General features: G+C 56.3%; 1 protein-coding gene across 1 annotated transcript in view; it reads left to right on the top strand.

Moving 5' to 3' along the window:
* Positions 1–17,057, top strand: part of MYO18B (myosin XVIIIB) — a 210,624-nt gene that overhangs the window by 24,514 nt on the left and 169,053 nt on the right. The window contains exon 11 of the mRNA XM_070474664.1: positions 1,945–2,089. Coding sequence (XP_070330765.1) covers positions 1,945–2,089 — 145 coding nt within the window. The remainder of the gene's footprint in view (positions 1–1,944; positions 2,090–17,057) is intronic.

Consider the following 17,057-nt stretch of genomic DNA (forward strand, 5'->3'; position numbering starts at 1 on the left):
GCTTTTTTTCAGGGCATTATGCAGAGGTGTCTGGCTCCCTGGAAGTTGAGGGAGCAGTAAACATCCTCCTGATCCTAAGTGTTTTAGATCAGAAGCACATACATTCATCCCTCCATCACCAGGGGAGGCGGGAAGCAGAGGAGAAGATGGACAGAAGCTTCAGTGGAAGTTTTCTAATTCTTCTGTTTGTGTGAGCTAAGTGGCAGATGATGGAGTCTGCTTCTAATTGAAAGTCAAATGCTCATGGCTAACAGTGGGAGCTGTAATAAATGTGTCGCCTCTGTCCTTTTGGTGTCCTTTCTCTGCTACTTTGAAATCTCATAAATAACCAAGAGCATGTTGGTAAGATGCCTTCCCTTCCTCCGTTTGCTCCAGCGGAGCAGCTGTGGTTGCTAGGTTGAGTTCCTGGTTGCTAGGGATTTTGTGGTCCTGTGGTGGCCCAGAAATATGATGGATCAGTGGAACATGCTTTTGCTGTTAATTGAAACATTCCTGTAGCACATCCCTCAATGTCATTGTGAGCTTTGACGTCATCCCAATTGGTCGATGATCCTTGCGGGTTTCTTTCCCAGTTAGAAGAAGTGGCTTGAGTGGAGGGGACAAGTGGCCTGGGCAGGGAGTCAGCGAAACCCAATTCTTACCCTGAATCTGGTACTAATTTGCTCTGTGACCTGGGGCAACCATTGTCCCCTCTCTGAATCCCTAAGATCCAAGGACTTGCCAGCTTTGACAGCTTACAGTTCATCACCCAAGCTCTGTGAGCAGGCCAGGTGCAATTTAGTTCCTCATTATCTGCTGGAGGATTATCAACAAAAGAATTCTTGTCATCAGCTCACTTCCTCTCCACCCAGCAGGCTTCAGGAGTTGAGTCTTCTTGGCCAGATGCTGTGTGTGTGTGTGCAGGAGTTTCAGACTGATTTTAATATTCAATCAGACATAATTGGAATCGTAAATCTGGGAAAGAAAAAGCGATACCCTGCTACCCATAAACATATGATCATACCATTTTCTCTCCCCTCCTGCTGAAAAATCTCTGGCGGTTGCCTACCGCTTGCCCTGCGGATGGCAGACAGGATCTATCTCAGTTGCTGAGGCAGGTCAGTTAGTGGGGGCTGCAAAAGGGAGTGTCCTGAAGAGAGTCTGGACTCCCTGTGGGATCTTCATTGATTAGTGATGTCTGCCTCGGGTCCAGGAATGGAAACATGGGTATACTTTTGTCTGTCATGGTAGGAGTTTTGAGCCTGTGCCCTTTAACATGGGGTTTGAGGCCTTCCCTGTTGGCACTGGCCAGCTTCTCATGTGTGTATCCACCCCTCCTCTGTCTGCCCCACTCCAGAAATCCCTGCTTCCCTGGCCATGTTCAGATGACCACCAGTTCTCTGCAGAGACCTCTTTTGTTCTCCTTGTCCCCCCACACACCAGGCCTCTGTTCTGTCAAATTGGGCAGCTCTGCCTATTTGCCATTCAGATTTCATTCCAATTTTGTCTCATCTTCTGTGACACCCTCTTTGACTCTCTTGGGCAGAATGAATCAGCCTGGCCCTCCTCTCAGATCCCATAGTCCCCTGCTTACCCTGTCTCACACTTAGTTGTTTTTACATCTCTTTCCACTTCTACCTTGAAAGGTCCTCAAAGTCAAGTTCTGGGTTTCGCCCATCTCTGCCTCCCCAGAGTCCAGCACAGTGCAGAGCCTCAATAAATCTTACTGAGTGAACACACGAATGAATAAAAATCACATGCTGTCTGAAGTCAGACAGAAATGATTGTTATAACTTTCCCGGCAGTCTGAGTTCTGTGTGTCGGTACTCCCCAACTTAATCGCAGGTAATTTACTGTGGTCATAAAATGTCCACACATTCCCCTGAGACCGAGCCCCGCTTCCCGCTGCAAGCTTGCGTTTCATCCACCGTGACAGTCTGTCTCCCTCTCTCCCCTTGTTCTCAGCCTGAAGACAAGCAGAGGGCAGCGGCCGCCTTCGCGCAGCTCCAGGGTGCCATGGAGACCCTGGGCATTTCAGACGGCGAGCAGAGGGCCATCTGGCGGGTGCTGGCAGCCATCTACCACCTGGGCGCGGCGGGGGCCTGCAAAGGTACGTGCCTCCCAGCCGAGCTCACCTGGACTGCCGGCTGTCTCCACTGACGGGTGCCTGCCAAGGCCCTTCTGTCCGTGAGTGTCACACGGACGGTGCCAGTGTGCTGTCCTCTGTGTCTCTGGGGCTGCTCTCCGCTCAGCTACAGAAGCAGGCGTGCTGGGAAGGAAGCGGAGCTGATTTTTCAAGCAAATCTCATAGCCCAGCACTGTCCAGTGGGACCTCTGTGATGCCTGGGAGCTCCTCTGTCCAGTAGGATGGCTGCTCGCTGCTCGTGGCCACTGAGCATTTGACGTGTAGCTGCTGCAGCTGAGGAATGTTTCCATTGTATTAAATTCTAATTAACATACATTTACATAGCCACATGTAGCTAGTAGCCACTGTGCTGTGAAGAGACGCCCTGGAACAGGTGAGAGAAGGCTGGGTCCCTGCACTGGAGGTGATGTGTTTCTGTCTGGACATCTTGGAGAGGCTCCCGCTGTGTGTGCTGAGCCGACCCAGCTGTCCTTCTCCTCCCAGACTTGCTCCCGTCCTGAGCTGTCTGTGTGCTGACTGTCCTCCTTCACGGTGGTCTCCCCAAGGGGTTCTGACTGCCCCTGCCCCTCCAGTCGTTCCCCTTTCCCTGTAGATACTCCCATGACAGCATTTCTGTCCTGACTTCTCTCTTCTTGCTATCATCACCGTAGACTAAGAGCTCGCTGGTCTTTTCTTCCTGGGTTATTGCAGTGGCCTCATTGCCGACGCCTCCCCTCCTCCCTTGCGATCGCTGGGCTCCTTTCTAGAACACAGACCTGCGGTGCCCTTCCCTGCTTAGAATCCTCCCGAGGCCCTCCCGTGTCTGCTCCATCTTGTGACATCCCTTGGCTTGGCATTCACGGCTCCTCTGCCACCTCCCTCATCCCTATGAGAAGTCCCAAGGAGATGGTCAGTACCCAGAGCCGTGCGGCTCCTGCCTTCATGGGGCTGATGGTGCCCTGTGTTATGACCGTGTCCTTGTCTAGCTCTTTCCTCTAGAGAGTGGCTTCCTTTGGGCCCAGAACATACAGTTGGGGTTGACACAGGCATGCACGGTGCCTGTCTGGAGCTGTGTGCTGACACTGGCGGGCGTTCCGGGCCCTTCCTCTGGGAGGCAGCAGACTTCTTTGGAACATGGCAGCACATGGTTCCTCCACCGCCATCCCCCTGGGCCCTGTGGCCTGTCCTTTTGATTTTCATACTCTTGAGCTGCATGTACTGGTGCGCTGATTTGATTTTGGACATTTCTAGAAGTCATGCTGAGTCAGAAATAGGTAAGGTGGCAATTCCACAGTTGGTCCAGGCCAAAGGCAGGCATGCCAGACTATACAAACATAGAAAAAACAAATGCCATTTGCCTTTTCCAAAAATCAGCCGTGGGGTATGCTCTATGTCCTGACCTGATTGTTTGTAAATCAGACAGCTTTATAAACAGGCTGGGATTGGGGACACCACTGCACAGTTCAGACCAGAAGAGCTGTTGAAGATTTAGAGTTGGGGAACAGGCATCTATAGGTTGACGGGGGTATGGAAGGAAACAGGCCTGTTTTACAGAATGGAAGACTGAGGCTCTGAAGGTCCAGGTGCAGTAAACCCCAGAAGTATGGGCTCTTGAGTGAGGCAGATGTGATTTAAAAAGCAAACTTCTCCAAGCTTCAGAGGCTTCTCTTTCAATGGGCCAAGACTGGGGTTGGTGTGAGGATTGAATGGAATAAGGAAGAGAAAGCTGTATTAAACTGGGCTCCCCTGAGGCAGACCCTGAGACGAAGATTTGGGTGTGTGTAGCTTTTGGGGGAGGGGATATCAGGAAGGACCAAGAGGGGAGTGAGGGAGGGAAAAGTGGGTGATGCTGGGGCATTAATTTGTGAATTAGGGACTTCCCTGGTATTCCAGTGGCTAAGACTCCGAGCTCCTAAGGCAGGGTGTCTGGGTTCAGTCCCTGCTCAGGGAACTAAATCCTGTATGTCTCGACTAAAAGACCCGTCATGCCTCTACTAAAGACCCCAAATGCTGCAACTAAAGACCCTGCACACTGTGATGAAGATCAAGGATCCCTTGTGCCTTAACTAGGAGCCAGAGCAACTAAATAAACATTTAAAACATTTTTATAAATAAATAAAAATAAAATGCCAAGTGATTAGCTTTGGGAAGTGAAGGGTCAGTCTCTCTGGGGACCTCTGAGAAATTCTGAAGAGCATGTCTCCTCATTGTGTATTACCCGAAGGGCGAGGGAGCCGGGATGTTGATCCACCACCACCTGCTTCTGCCTGCTTGAAGGTTGCACCTGGGGCGTGTTACCCCTGCCCTTCCGGCCTGCCCCATGCCTGAGCTGAGCATGTTCCTGCAGCCAAGAAAGCAGAGGGGTGCAGATAGGTAGGTGCCTGCAGTGACAGGCCGGGGACATGTATGGGGTAGTAGAGACGGAGTGAGGCACCGGGAGTGGCGGACAGGTCGTCCATGACTCCGGCTCAGGGCAGTCCTTCATCAGATTGTGCTGTTGAGCCTGGGTTAGCTGACTCTCCAGGGTGTCAGCCACGGGCCTCTCAGCTGCACTCAGCTCAGACAGGCTGGCTCCCTCCCTCCCAGCACTCAGCAAAGCCTAGGGAGAGGGCAAGACAGGGCTCCCTGAAGTCACACTGGAACCCACTCTGCCTCTGATGCCGCAGGACAGAGGCTGAGGGAGCCCCAGGTCTATTAAGCTGCCACCAGGCAAGTTTGATGCCTGACTTATCTCCCCGGGGCTCACGGGGCACCCCCTCTGATGTGGGCTTGGGACTCATACCTGTGACAGTAAAAGAGAAAGTCACTTATAAATACTTTATTAATACATGATTATGGCAATAACTCCTGCCTGCCTTCCCCACCCCACCTTATAAATTATTTTAAGAGGAGCTGCCTGGGAGGCCTGCCCGGTGATTTACTTACAATATATTCTGCTTTGGAAGATTTCATAATAGGTTGCTCTGAAATCAGCTATTAAGAATTTCAAAGTCGTATATAAATGTCTTGACTTTGTGTCAAAACAGATCATTTTGAAATATATTAAGAATCATTTCCATTAATCAGATTTTTTTCTCCCCCCATTAAAATGATGCTCCCCTCCCAGCACGCCTGACTTCCTTACCTTGTTTTGAAAGTCCTAATTCTGTTTTTAAAAACCATATCTGTCCCTGTGGGGAGATTTCAGGCCTTGTAACTGGGCTCAGGATTTTTGAACTGTGATGACAGTAATGACAACTACTGCTAATATTGGTTTAGCGTTTGATGCTTTCAGAAGTACCTGTACCTCTTGTGACTTTTGTTATGATTTGATTCATGTAATAACCCGGTAAGGAAAGATAGTGCAGTGGGAAAGAGTCAGCCTCCTGGCTTGGCTTCTCTGAACCTCAGTTTCCTCCCCAGCAAAATGGGGTAGTTATGGCAGCCACTTTGCAGGCTTGTCGTGAGGATTAAATGAGTTGGTGCCAGCGTTGAGAGCACAGGCCTTGGCTCACAGTGAGGAGCTTTGTACAGGAGGACTGTAGTTCACCTGGCGTCCGACAGCTGGTATATTCCAGAATGAGGCCTCCCTGCCACGACCGCTCCCCTGCCCTAGACTTCACTGGTTGGGTCATCCCTTGCTGGAGAACTGACCTGTTTTTCCAGACCGCATGCTTACAGATGCGATGTCGCTGCACAACCTTGGAGCAGCCTGGGAGGAGCGAGAACTGTAAGATACCCATCTTACAGATGAGGAGACCGAGGCCTGCCAGAGAGGTTCATCCTCATCCCCCGGGGCACGCAGCTAAAGCCAGAGCTGGGATTTGGACCCAGTCTGTCCAGGCACTGAGCCCAGCCTCTGGAACCATATCCTCTGTCTCTCTGTCCCCGTGTGCCGTGACCTCTGTCCTCTCAGGCCCCCAGGTCTTCTCTGGGGCACCCTGAGCTGTTTTCACTCATGACAATTCTGACACCAGAGGTGTGGGCTTTTTCTCACAGCAGGCAATCCTCTGATTCTCTGGACACCAGCTGGGTGTCCTACAATTTAATCCACTCCTGTCACTACCTAGAGTTTGTGTAGGTCAAGGGCTCAGTCCCACAAGACTGTACCACTTCAGACATGGGTCACAGACCCCTCAGGCTGATAACTTGCTGGAATAGCTCACAGAGGTTAAGGGGGCGCTTTACTTACCAGCATCTGCTATAAAGCACACAGCTCAGGAACACCCATGTGAAAGAGACGCATGGGGCGGGCGGCAAAAGAAGGGGCTTCCATCCTCACTGGTGTGCAGGCCTCCCAGCGCCCTGGAAGCTCTCTGAGCCCCCTCGTCGGGGGTTTTCTGGAGGTTTCATTACATGGGTGTGATTGATTAAATCATTGGCCCTTGGGGATTCATTCCATCTCCAGCCTCTTCTCTCCCCTCCCTGGAGAGAATGGAACTGAAAGTTCCCAGTTTCTAGTTATGCCTGGATCTTTCGGGTGATCAGCCCCTGTCCTGACACTGTCTAGGGTCCCCCAGCCACTGGTCGTCTTCTTAGCAGACAGAAGACACCCTCACCATTTCAGAGATTCCAAGGGTTTTAGGAATGATGTGCCTGGAACCGCAAAGACCAAAGGCACAGTTATGACAGGTGCCAGCTGCAAGCCCTGTGCAGCAGCTGCCAGGCCCGGTGGCCCCATGAGAGGCTCCTGAGCACCTGCTGGGGGGTTGGTCCCCGCCCTGGGGGCCCAGGCCCTCAGGTCACCACGTGGTCCTTGCACACTCACGGCTCCCGCCCCGTTTGGATTCTCCCCAGGGAGCCAGCCCCAGCACACTCCTGGGGGCGCCTCTGACCCTCCTCGTTTGGGGGAGTCCCTTTAAGCCTCCACGGACCCCGAGCGCCTGCAGGGTGCTGCCACCGCGGCCCTCCCCTGCTGCCTCCTCAGCCCCTTCATCCCCTGTGACGTGGTGTTCCTGACCTCAGGAGGCTGGCTGCTGTGGGGCTCTGGGTCACCCGGTCATCGGCAGTGCCCTGGGCAGTGTCAGAGAGAACGTCTCTCCCCAGAATGTGGTGGGGCTGGGACCCAGGCAGCTTGAAGTCAGCTGCTCTTGGGCTCAAATATCAGCTTGGCCTCTATTTGGCTGTGTGTGACCTTGGCCAAGTTCCAGGGCTCACCTGTACCTCCTCCTTAAGAGGGAGAGAGGGTGGTGGAGAGCTGTCTAGGGTCTCACCCATGGCTGAGGTGCTAGAAATGCTGGGGCTGTGGGCCTCCGCCCGCGGACAGGCCAGGTGGCTCCCGGCTCAGCCGGTCAGCTGTCAAGAGGCCACATCCCTCCATCTTTCTGCACAGCTGCCTCCTCCTCTCTCTCTCCCAGGCTCACGGTCCCTGATGGAGCCCTTGGGAGGGCATCGGGAGGGGCCCCGGAGGCCGCCTCGGCGTGGCAGGAGTGATTTGGGGGTGATTTGGCACAGGGACGGTTTGCTGTTAACCAAGACTCACGGCCCGGGCCATCCCTCAGAAGCCACCAGGGAACCATTTATCCAACCTCAGGTTTCTTTCCTTTGGCAAAGCGGGGCCCATGGAACAATCAGCCAGCCCCTGTGTGTGTGGAATGGCAGCGAACGGATATTCTCTGGAGTCCACTTGACAAGGAGGTGGGTGGGAAGGAGGGACACCTGGGCCCCGCAGGGGCGGAGCCAGCCTGTGTGATTTAACCTGTGCCTGTAAAGTGGTAAAACCCCGCCCACCTTCTACGTGACCGGTCACAAGACTGCATCCCACCTGGCACATGGCATGTGCCACAAGCCGCTGCCCTTCTCTTTGCAGAGCACTTTGTGATCAGCGGCCTCCACTGCGGCATTGCCTGCCTGCCCCTGGGGCGGGCCAGAGTGGGGCGGGGGGCGGTCCTGAGGCCCATTTACCGGGTGGAGAACACACGCCTCCGGGGGTGTCGCTCCTCGCTTTAGGGCACACGGCGAGCCCTCCGTGCTGGTCACAGCAGCTTGCGAGCCGGAGTCCAGTTCCCGACTCTCAGTTCAGTGCTCTTGCCACAGCTTCGATGCAGGCTCTGGGGGCCAAGGACAGTGCGGGGGTAGTGGTCAGAGTGGTCAGGAGTGACACAGACTGGGGATCGGGGACGTGAGGGTTCTAGCATGTACCAGCTCTCTGACTGGGCCGGCGACCGTGCTGCGGAAAAAATCAGGCGCAAGCCCCATGGCTTCAAGCCTCATCTTACTGTCTCCCCAAGCTCCTAGGGCTCTGCAGTGTAGGAGAGCTTGGCTGGGCTGTGGTCAGAGATGGTGACGCAGAAACAGTTGGGGCGGAGTGGCCGGGAGGCCAGGCGCCTCTCTCTGCTTTTCGGAACTCAGGGCTCTCCCGGGGGCCTCTTTGGGCTTCCTCGTGGCCTGGCGGCTCCACAGAAGCTTCCAGAGAGCATCATGAAAGCTACTTCCCCTCTTCTCAGTCGGTCACACAGGGTCACTACCGCCATGCTCTGTGTCACAGCTTCAGAGGCCAGCAAGCCTGGCAGGTAGGGAGGGAATTCCAACTTGGCAGTGCAGGCTGCTGAGGCTCAGAGAGGCTGTGTGAGACCACCAAGGTCAAACGGCATCACCTGGTGCAGCCATGGTTAGAATCAGCAGCTGTCTGCCTTCGCAGCCAGTGTCCCTCCCCTCTGTAAGGCCGCCCACCTGGCCCAGTCCTCGGGTGCCTTCCCGGTGCCCGGACCTGCCATGGCCCGTCCTGGGACCTCCGCCTCACCGCTCAGAGCAGTTTCTCAGGTCCGTCCCCAGCCTGCAGTCTCCCTTCATCTGCAAGGTCATCCTCTATGGGAAACCGAGACAGAGGAGCTACGAATCGAGGCTCCCGGCGTGGGCTCGGGGCAGGTGGACCTGCGTGTGTCTTACTTCGCCGTCTGTGACCCTCTTGACCTCTGAGGCTCAGTGTCCTCATCTGAAGATTGGGGATAATAATTGTGTCACCTCCCTGTGTCCTTGGGAGGACTACAGTACTCAGTTTGAATATGTATAGCTCAATGACTCGTTATCATTGCTGTTATTATTAATGGAAAATCTTTCCGCTGTTGCAGTGTTTCCCCTCGAAGTCTGAGTCTGCCAAGCTGGCTGGGCTGGTCTTCAATCCTCTCCAATCCCTGTGGCCCCATAGCTGTAAGAGACGACACACACCCACCCTGGCAAGTCTGAGACTCTGTCACTCTGTCCGCTGTCCCTCGTGACTTGGTAAAATGACAGCAGTGTTCAGAATCTAGACTGTAATAACCAGGACGGGTGGTGTCTGCCCTGATGGCTGAGTTGCTTTCCTTCGGCTCTGAAGGCTGATGGGAGGTTTAACTTATCTCTCAGTCACTGGATTTACCAGTCTCCACTGCCTGACATACGGCGCACTCGGGCCCACGTATAACGCAAGGACGAGCCCTGTAACGGGACGATGGCGGGAGGCTGCTGATTGGCCACCACTCCTGCCTGCCCTGCTAAGGCTGTCAGACCCCAAAGAGACGGCACTGTAACCTGGGGAGCCCCGAGGGGCCCGCAGGAAGGAGAGACGGTGGCAGCACTGACAAGGGCCCAGCCCCCCGCCTTCTACCAGGGCCCCCGACGTCCAGCAGCCAGGGCAGTCTGTCCACGGATAGGAGGAGGTGGCCTGGCGCTTCTCAAGCCCAGGCAGGACCCCAGAAGGCCAAGGGGAGTGGTAATAGCGATGCTGTCAGCTTGAAGCAGCCAGTGTATATTCAAGCACTTGGAGCAGACTTTTAACCCTTTTTTATTGTTTTTAAACAACTGCATAAGCAACACCGTAAAGTTGTCTTCCTGTGAAAAATGGAAGCAGCACAAATGAACACAGAACGTGGGAAGCAGGTCGCTCCCCATTCCCTTGATCCTCCTGCCCTGGAATGCAGCCACTCCTAAGGTGTAAAGGTGACGTTTAGTGCAGCTGACAAGCCAGGACTGACACACAGCTATTAACTGAAGCTCCTGGTTTACCTTGAGGCTCAGCTTGGTGTTGTACCTTCTCTGGGCTTTGACAGACGTGTTGTGTCATGTGCCCACCATGACCGTGTGCTCTAGGCTGGTTCCACTGCCCCAACAGGCCGGCGTTTTTCCTCAAAATTCTGATTCGCAGTCGTCACAGACTCATCAGTAGTTGGAACAGTAACAGGCTGTCCCTGACTCCTCCCTGCGACCGTGGCTGTGGCCAGGGCTGTAGTCCCTCTGAAAACTGTGGCCCTGTCGTGGCCCTGTCGTGGGGACCTGTGGGGACCTGTGGGGCCCTGTGTGGCCCCAGCCGCAGGCCGCCTCCTCAGGCCCTTGAGACCGAGCATGAGCTGTGCCTGTGACGGTCGCCCAGGTGGGCAGGTGGGGTGCCGCTACTGGTTCAGAAGCGGGCTCACAGTGGCTCCGTTTCACATGCTCTGCTTCTTCCTGCCCGGTGCGGGGCGGACCCTGCTGATCGCGGGACGCCGCGGTGCCCACCTTCTCTCCGCTGACCGCGGGGCTTGCCCAGGGAGGGGTCTCTGTCTCCATCGCATTTCTCCAGCTGATGAGCCTTCAGGCAGTTTCCTGCTTTGGGGGACTGTAAACAGCACCGTGTGGGCATCCTTGTCTGTAGAGGCAGTGCCGGGGGGGGGGGGGGGGGGGGAGCGTTCTGGGGACGTGGTTTCCTGGGCCTGCGGGACCAGAGGGGTGTGTCTGAGGTTCGACGTTCCCATGAACATGGCATGATTCCCCTCCCTGGGTGTTTGTTCACATGGGTCGGCTCACTGCACCCTCACATGCCCATGGGGGACGTCAGGCAAGAGTCTGGGCCCCTGGACACCTGGGCCGTTGCTGAGTTCAGGCTGCTCCCCTTCCCCCATCCCCCCCCTCCTCCACCCACGCTCCCCCTCCTCCCCCATGCGCCCCCTCCCCCATGCTCCCCCTCCTCCCCCACGCTCCCCCTCATCCCCCACGCTCCCCCTCCTCCCCCACACCCCCCTCATCCCCCACACTCCCCCTCATCCCCCACGCCCCCCTCCTCCCCCACGCCCCCCTCCCCCACACTCCCCCTCCTCCCCCACGCCCCCCTCATCCCCCATGCTCCCCCTCCTCCCCCACGCTCCCCCTCATCCCCCACGCTCCCCCTCCTCCCCCACACCCCCCTCATCCCCCACACTCCCCCTCATCCCCCACGCCCCCCTCCTCCCCCACGCCCCCCTCCCCCACACTCCCCCTCCTCCCCCACGCCCCCCTCATCCCCCATGCTCCCCCTCCTCCCCCACGCTCCCCTCATCCCCCACGCTCCCCCTCCTCCCCCACACCCCCCTCATCCCCCACACTCCCCCTCATCCCCCCACGCTCCCCCTCATCCCCCACGCCCCCCTCATCCCCCACGCTCCCCCTCCTCCCCCACGCCCCCCTCCTCCCCCACGCCCCCCTCCCCCACACCTCCCCCTCCTCCCCCACGCCCCCCTCATCCCCCATGCTCCCCCTCCTCCCCCACGCTCCCCCTCATCCCCCACGCTCCCCCTCCTCCCCCACACCCCCCTCATCCCCCACACTCCCCCTCATCCCCCACGCCCCCCTCCTCCCCCACGCCCCCCTCCCCCACACTCCCCCTCCTCCCCCACGCCCCCCTCATCCCCCATGCTCCCCCTCCTGCCCCGACCCTGCTTCAACCTCTTTCCCCCAACGCTTCCCCTCTCCCCCCCCACACCGTCTATCCCCACACACGTCCCCTCATAAACCCCCCGCCCCCCCCCTCCCCCACGCCCCCTTCATCCCCAACCTCCCCTCCTCCCCCACCGTCGACCGGGCCCTTCCCCACGCGCCCCCTCCCCCACACTCCCCTCTGCCCCCACGCTCCCCCGTCCCCATGCTCCGCTCCTGTCCCCACGGCCCCCCTTCCTCTCCCCCCCGCCCTCCTCCCCCCGGCCCACCTCCCCACCGCTACCCCGCTCCTCCCCACGCTCCCCCTCCTCCCCCACGCTCCCCCTCATCCCCACACTCCCCTACATACCCCACGCCCCCCTTCTCCCCCCACGGCCCCCGCCGAGTCTCCAGTACACTTCCCCTAACTGCCACCCCCCCCTGTCCTCCCCCACGCTCCCACACCCCTCTCGCAAGTCCCCCTCATCCCCCACACTCTCCCCTCTTTCCCCCACCCCCCCCCTCCCCCACGCTCCCCTCCCCCCCACGTCCCCCTCCTCCCCCACCCCCCCCTCCTCCCCACGCTCCCCCCTCCTCCCCCACGCCCCCCTCATCCCCACGCCCCCCTCCTCCCCCACGCCCCCCCTTCCTCCTCCCCCACGTCCCCCCTCCCCCACGCTCCCCCTCCTCCCCCACGCCCCCCTCCTCCCCCACGCTCCCCCTCCTCCCCCACGCTCCCCTTCCTCTCTCTGCACTGCTCCCTCCTCCCCTCCTCTCCTGTCTTCTCTGTGCCTTGGATGGCACCACCATCCTCACTTTCCAGGACACAATTTCCCTCTGATCCAAGGAGGGAGACCCAGACAGGCGCATTGGAGATGCCAGGAGAAAGTTCTAGACAGGAGACATCCAAAGTTCATCAGGGTCCGCCCCCCCAAGGGGTCCTAGGACCTGGGACCCTGAACCGAATCTCCCAGACTGAGAGGGAGTCAGGGAGGATGAGGCAGACAGAAGAGCCCTCGTGAGCAGAGGTGTGGTGGCCCCTTGAGCAAGGCCTGGGGCTTCCCTGTCCGCATCAGCCAGGCGCCAGCCTCAGACCCCGGCACTGGTGCTCTGGGATCCAGAGACGTTTACCACAGGCCTCAGCACGCCCTGCACCCCCGAGGCCGGTAGCCCCTGGGCCCTGTCCTGCCCCCACCCGTCCTCTGCCACAGGCCCCAGCTGGTGGCTCGGCTCCCTGCCCGACAGCTGCCGCAGCCCGGCCTATTCTGGGCCACAGGCAAGGATTTATTCTGCGTTTTCTGAGCATATTGAATTCATTCATTAAGCTGGAATGGCTGCTGTGGGATGTAAACAATTATATTTTAAAAAACCACAAACCCCTGAAGTGGCTGATGCTAGAAGGCATTCCTGCTGCCAGCCCCAGGCTTCCGGAGGGAGGTGTGAGGCAGCTGGAACCCCCGGGGGACTGGCTTCAGCTTGGCCCTGCGAAAGCCCGTCCCCTCTTTTTGACCTCTGTTTCCAATAAGTAATAACAGCAGCTGACCTTTATCCAGTGCTTACACAGGGCAGGTCCTATGCTAAGAGCTTTGTTCGTCTCAATGATCCCATGGAGTAGGCACCGTTACCCCACTTTACAGATGAGGAAACTGAGGCTCAGAGAGGGGAAAGGATTTGCCCAATGACGGTGTGTAGACACTCTCTGGGATCTCTTTTAGCCTTGCTCATCAGAGACTCCAGCGAGCTATGGCTCAGTGAGGACTCCCATCATAAAAGCACGTCTCACCCTTCAGAGTCAGAGCATAGGAGTACTGGTGACAGCAATGATGACAATGATGATGGAATTATTACCTGTCACTATTTGCTGAGTCCGCTCTCTGCCAGGCATGACTTAAGTGCTTTGCGTGGTTATTCCATTTAATCCTTGTAACCCAATATGGTTACAAGCTGAAGCTCCAATACTTTGGCCACCTGATGCGAAGAACCGACTCACTGGAAAAGATCCTGATGCTGGGAATGATTGAAGGCAGGAGGAGAAGGGGATGACAGAGGATAAGATGGTTGGATGGCATCACCAACTCAATGGACATGAGTTTGAGCAAGTTCTGGGAGCTGGTGATGGACAGGGAAGCCTGGCGTGCTGTGGTCTCTGGGGTCGCAAAGAGTCGGACACGACTGAACTGAACCCGATATGGAGAATTACACCCTTTTATGGGTGAGTCAGTGGAGGCTCAGAAAGGCAAAGGAAGTTATTGAAGGTCTTAACTTGGAAAGGGGAGGAGCCCAATTTGGGACCAAGGAGTTCTGTCTTTGACGCTCCCCCCTATTCTTCATGCTGTGTTTTGCTGCGTGGGCCATGGTGTCATCAATACATGGGGGATTAGCAATCACACCTTTTCATGTGGTTCTTGCCCTGATGAGATTAAGCACTTAGCACAGCACCAGGCATGTGCTGAGTACTCTGAAAACAGCCACTGATTTTCTGGGCTTCCCTTGGACCCCAGCTTCAAAGGAGACAGTGTGATGAGTTGAGGGACCCCTGCTCAGCCTGCCTTGCCGAGGGACCCCAGAATGTAGAAAGAGCATTGGACTGAGGGCCAGCCAGGGCCAGGTTTAATCCTGGCTTAAACTGTGTGGCCTCAGGCTACTGGTCAGCCACTCACTGGCTACTGGTCCCACCCCTCAAGCCATTGCTCCTGCAGTTCCCCCAGGTGATGAGTGATGCCTTCCACCGAGGTCTCCCTGGTGACTGCTTCTCAGCTTGAATCAGCTGCCCTGGGGACAGTCCCAGGCAGCGTCACATCCAGTGTCTTGTTTCATACTTATAGTGACCCACTGGGAGAGGAGCCACCCCACTGTACGGATGTGGAAACTGAGGCTCTGATGTCCTGCTCGAGATCTCGCAGCACAGTCTAAAACTGCCAGGCTCTGGTTCTTCCTGTGACCGCCCACCACCCCAAAGATGCCACACCAGTCTTTCCCCACCAGCTGATTGATCAGTTAGTCCAGGACACCCCTACCCTTGCTTCCTTTCTCCTATCAACTCCTGATGCACAGCAGCAGACTCATGGCACTGGGCAGTCTTGCAGAAGAGTGGCCCATTTTGCTTGGTTTAAGCAGATGCTGCCTCTGCTGATTTGTCCAGCAAGCCATCTTTGTCCTGAACGCCAGAGCATCCGGAGCATTGTCTTTCCGGTTGATGGTGGATTCTGAACAACTCAGCAGCAATTTATTGACGGCTTGTTGACCAGGCCTTACAGGGCTCACTCACTGTGCAGAGGGACAGATGACCTTCTCTAAGGTCTGTCCAGGTTTCTGGGGCTGCGTGGCACCCAGGGACAGCAGGAACAGGCAAGAAACCTAACACCCAGGAGGAGCCTTGAAGTTCTGGCCTCTAAGACAGCCTCATTTTCCAGGATCCCAACAATTGAACTTGACCTGATACCCCTGGGCAGAAATCTCAGCGTTTGGTCATGATTACAAAGGTTGACATTTATCCCGCAGACAGCGCTTAGCGATCTGCACCTGTAACTGCACTAACCCTTCACAAGAACGCCCTGGGGGTAGATGCCCATTTCACAGAGGAGGAAGCTGAGGCTCAAAGAGGTGACAGGGTTTCCCCAACATCACCTGGCTTTGGCCAGCGGAGGTGTGATTTGAACCCCAGCAGTCTGTTTCTGGAACGTCGCCTTTTCTCGGGGCACCCCACAGCCTTTCAGGCTTATCTCTTCCCTGCAGGTGGCCTCCTCTTTCACAGACCTCCAAACTGTAAACCTCTGTGTGAGGACGTGTGAGCCGGATGCACCAGCATTATAGATAGGTCACGTAACGGCCAGTGACTCAGCGGAAAAGTCACTTGGTAGTCAATAAATGCAGGAGGCCACAGTAATTGATAGCAATTGAACTGGGAGTGCACACGGGAAAGACGGTCTCGTCATTTTTTCCTTTTTTTGTATTGAGCATAAACAGGAAAAGCTGCCTTTGCAGGTGGATCTCTGCATCTCAGAGGTTGCAGTTCCATCACTCTCCCTCATTCTGTCCTTTTTTCTCTTTTCTTTCTCTCATTTCCCTTTGTTCATTCTTGTCTTCAAACCCTAGCCTGCCTCTTCTCAGCAGTGATCTTGGGTGAGTGACTCAGGTATAATGATTTGCCCAGGGTCACCTGGTTAACGGAGGACTCCTTCAGCTAAGCCACTGTTTCCTAAACCGGTGTCTCAGGGGACGTTAAACCATCTTGGTCTAAAAGCATTCCCAGGCCACATCGGTCTACACAGAACGTCCCCTTCTTGGAGCGTCATACCATACTCCTTAAAGGCTCTGAGATGTCCTGCAGTTAAGAAACTTGTGTTAGCAAACAATGGGCAAAGTGATACCACACAGCATCCATTCCTCCCCAGGGAACACCTGCTCTGAGGGGCCCTCTGGGAAACTCTGACCCTGGCCGTGCGGCCGCTGTGTCCTGCTCCATAGCCCTCTGGTCACGCGGGGAGTTTCTCGCTCAGCCCTGCCCTTGGTAGCACGGCGGGTGGGGCCAGACCTCACCCCATATGTGCAGACGGTTTCTAGGGATAGACAGAGGCACACACCCAAAAAAGCAGCATGCCAGGAATTTGGCTCACTTTCAGAGAACCTTCTCTTGGCCTCAATAATTCAAGGGAGGTATGTGTTTGTCACTCAGTCGCATTCGACTTTGTGACCCCATGGACTGTAGCCCACCATCCTCCTCTGTCCATGGAATTCTCCAGCCAAGGATACTGGAATGGGTAGCCATTTCCTTCTCCAGGGAATCTTCCCAACCCAGGGATTGAACCTGGGTCTACCTGCTGCTTTAGGAGGCAGATTCTTTACCACTTGAGCCACCAGGGAAGCCCAATTGAAGGAAAAACCAAACCAACTGTGTTACGTGGGATCAGCGTCCAAGGCTGTCTCTGAGCCTCAACACTGTAAATGGGTGCAGCTGCTGAGATAAGGGTTCAAGGGCTAGAATCTCGCGAGAGAGGTGATCCCAGGAAGCCCTGGGAGGGGCGTGGGGAAGGAAGGCAGCCTGTAAGAGCCTGTCACCAAAACCAGCTACTTCTGCAGGCAGCTGGGGCTCCACTCCGCTGGAGGCCTCTGGGGATCAGCATAGCGCACACCCCGGAGCAACTGGCCTCAGAAGGCCTTACCTTCGGTCTCTGAGTCAGGAAGATCCCCTGGAGGAGGGCATGGCAACCCACTCCAGTGTTCTTACCTGGAGAATCCCATGGACAGAGGAGTCTGGCAGGCTACAGTCCATGGGGTCACAGAGAGTCGGACACGACTCAGTAACTAACGCTTTCAGACTTCCAGTCACCGGTTGAGGGCTGGGGCTGTT

This window comes from Odocoileus virginianus, chromosome 12, assembly GCF_023699985.2.
Source record: "Odocoileus virginianus isolate 20LAN1187 ecotype Illinois chromosome 12, Ovbor_1.2, whole genome shotgun sequence".
NCBI classification, from domain to species: Eukaryota; Metazoa; Chordata; class Mammalia; order Artiodactyla; family Cervidae; genus Odocoileus; species Odocoileus virginianus.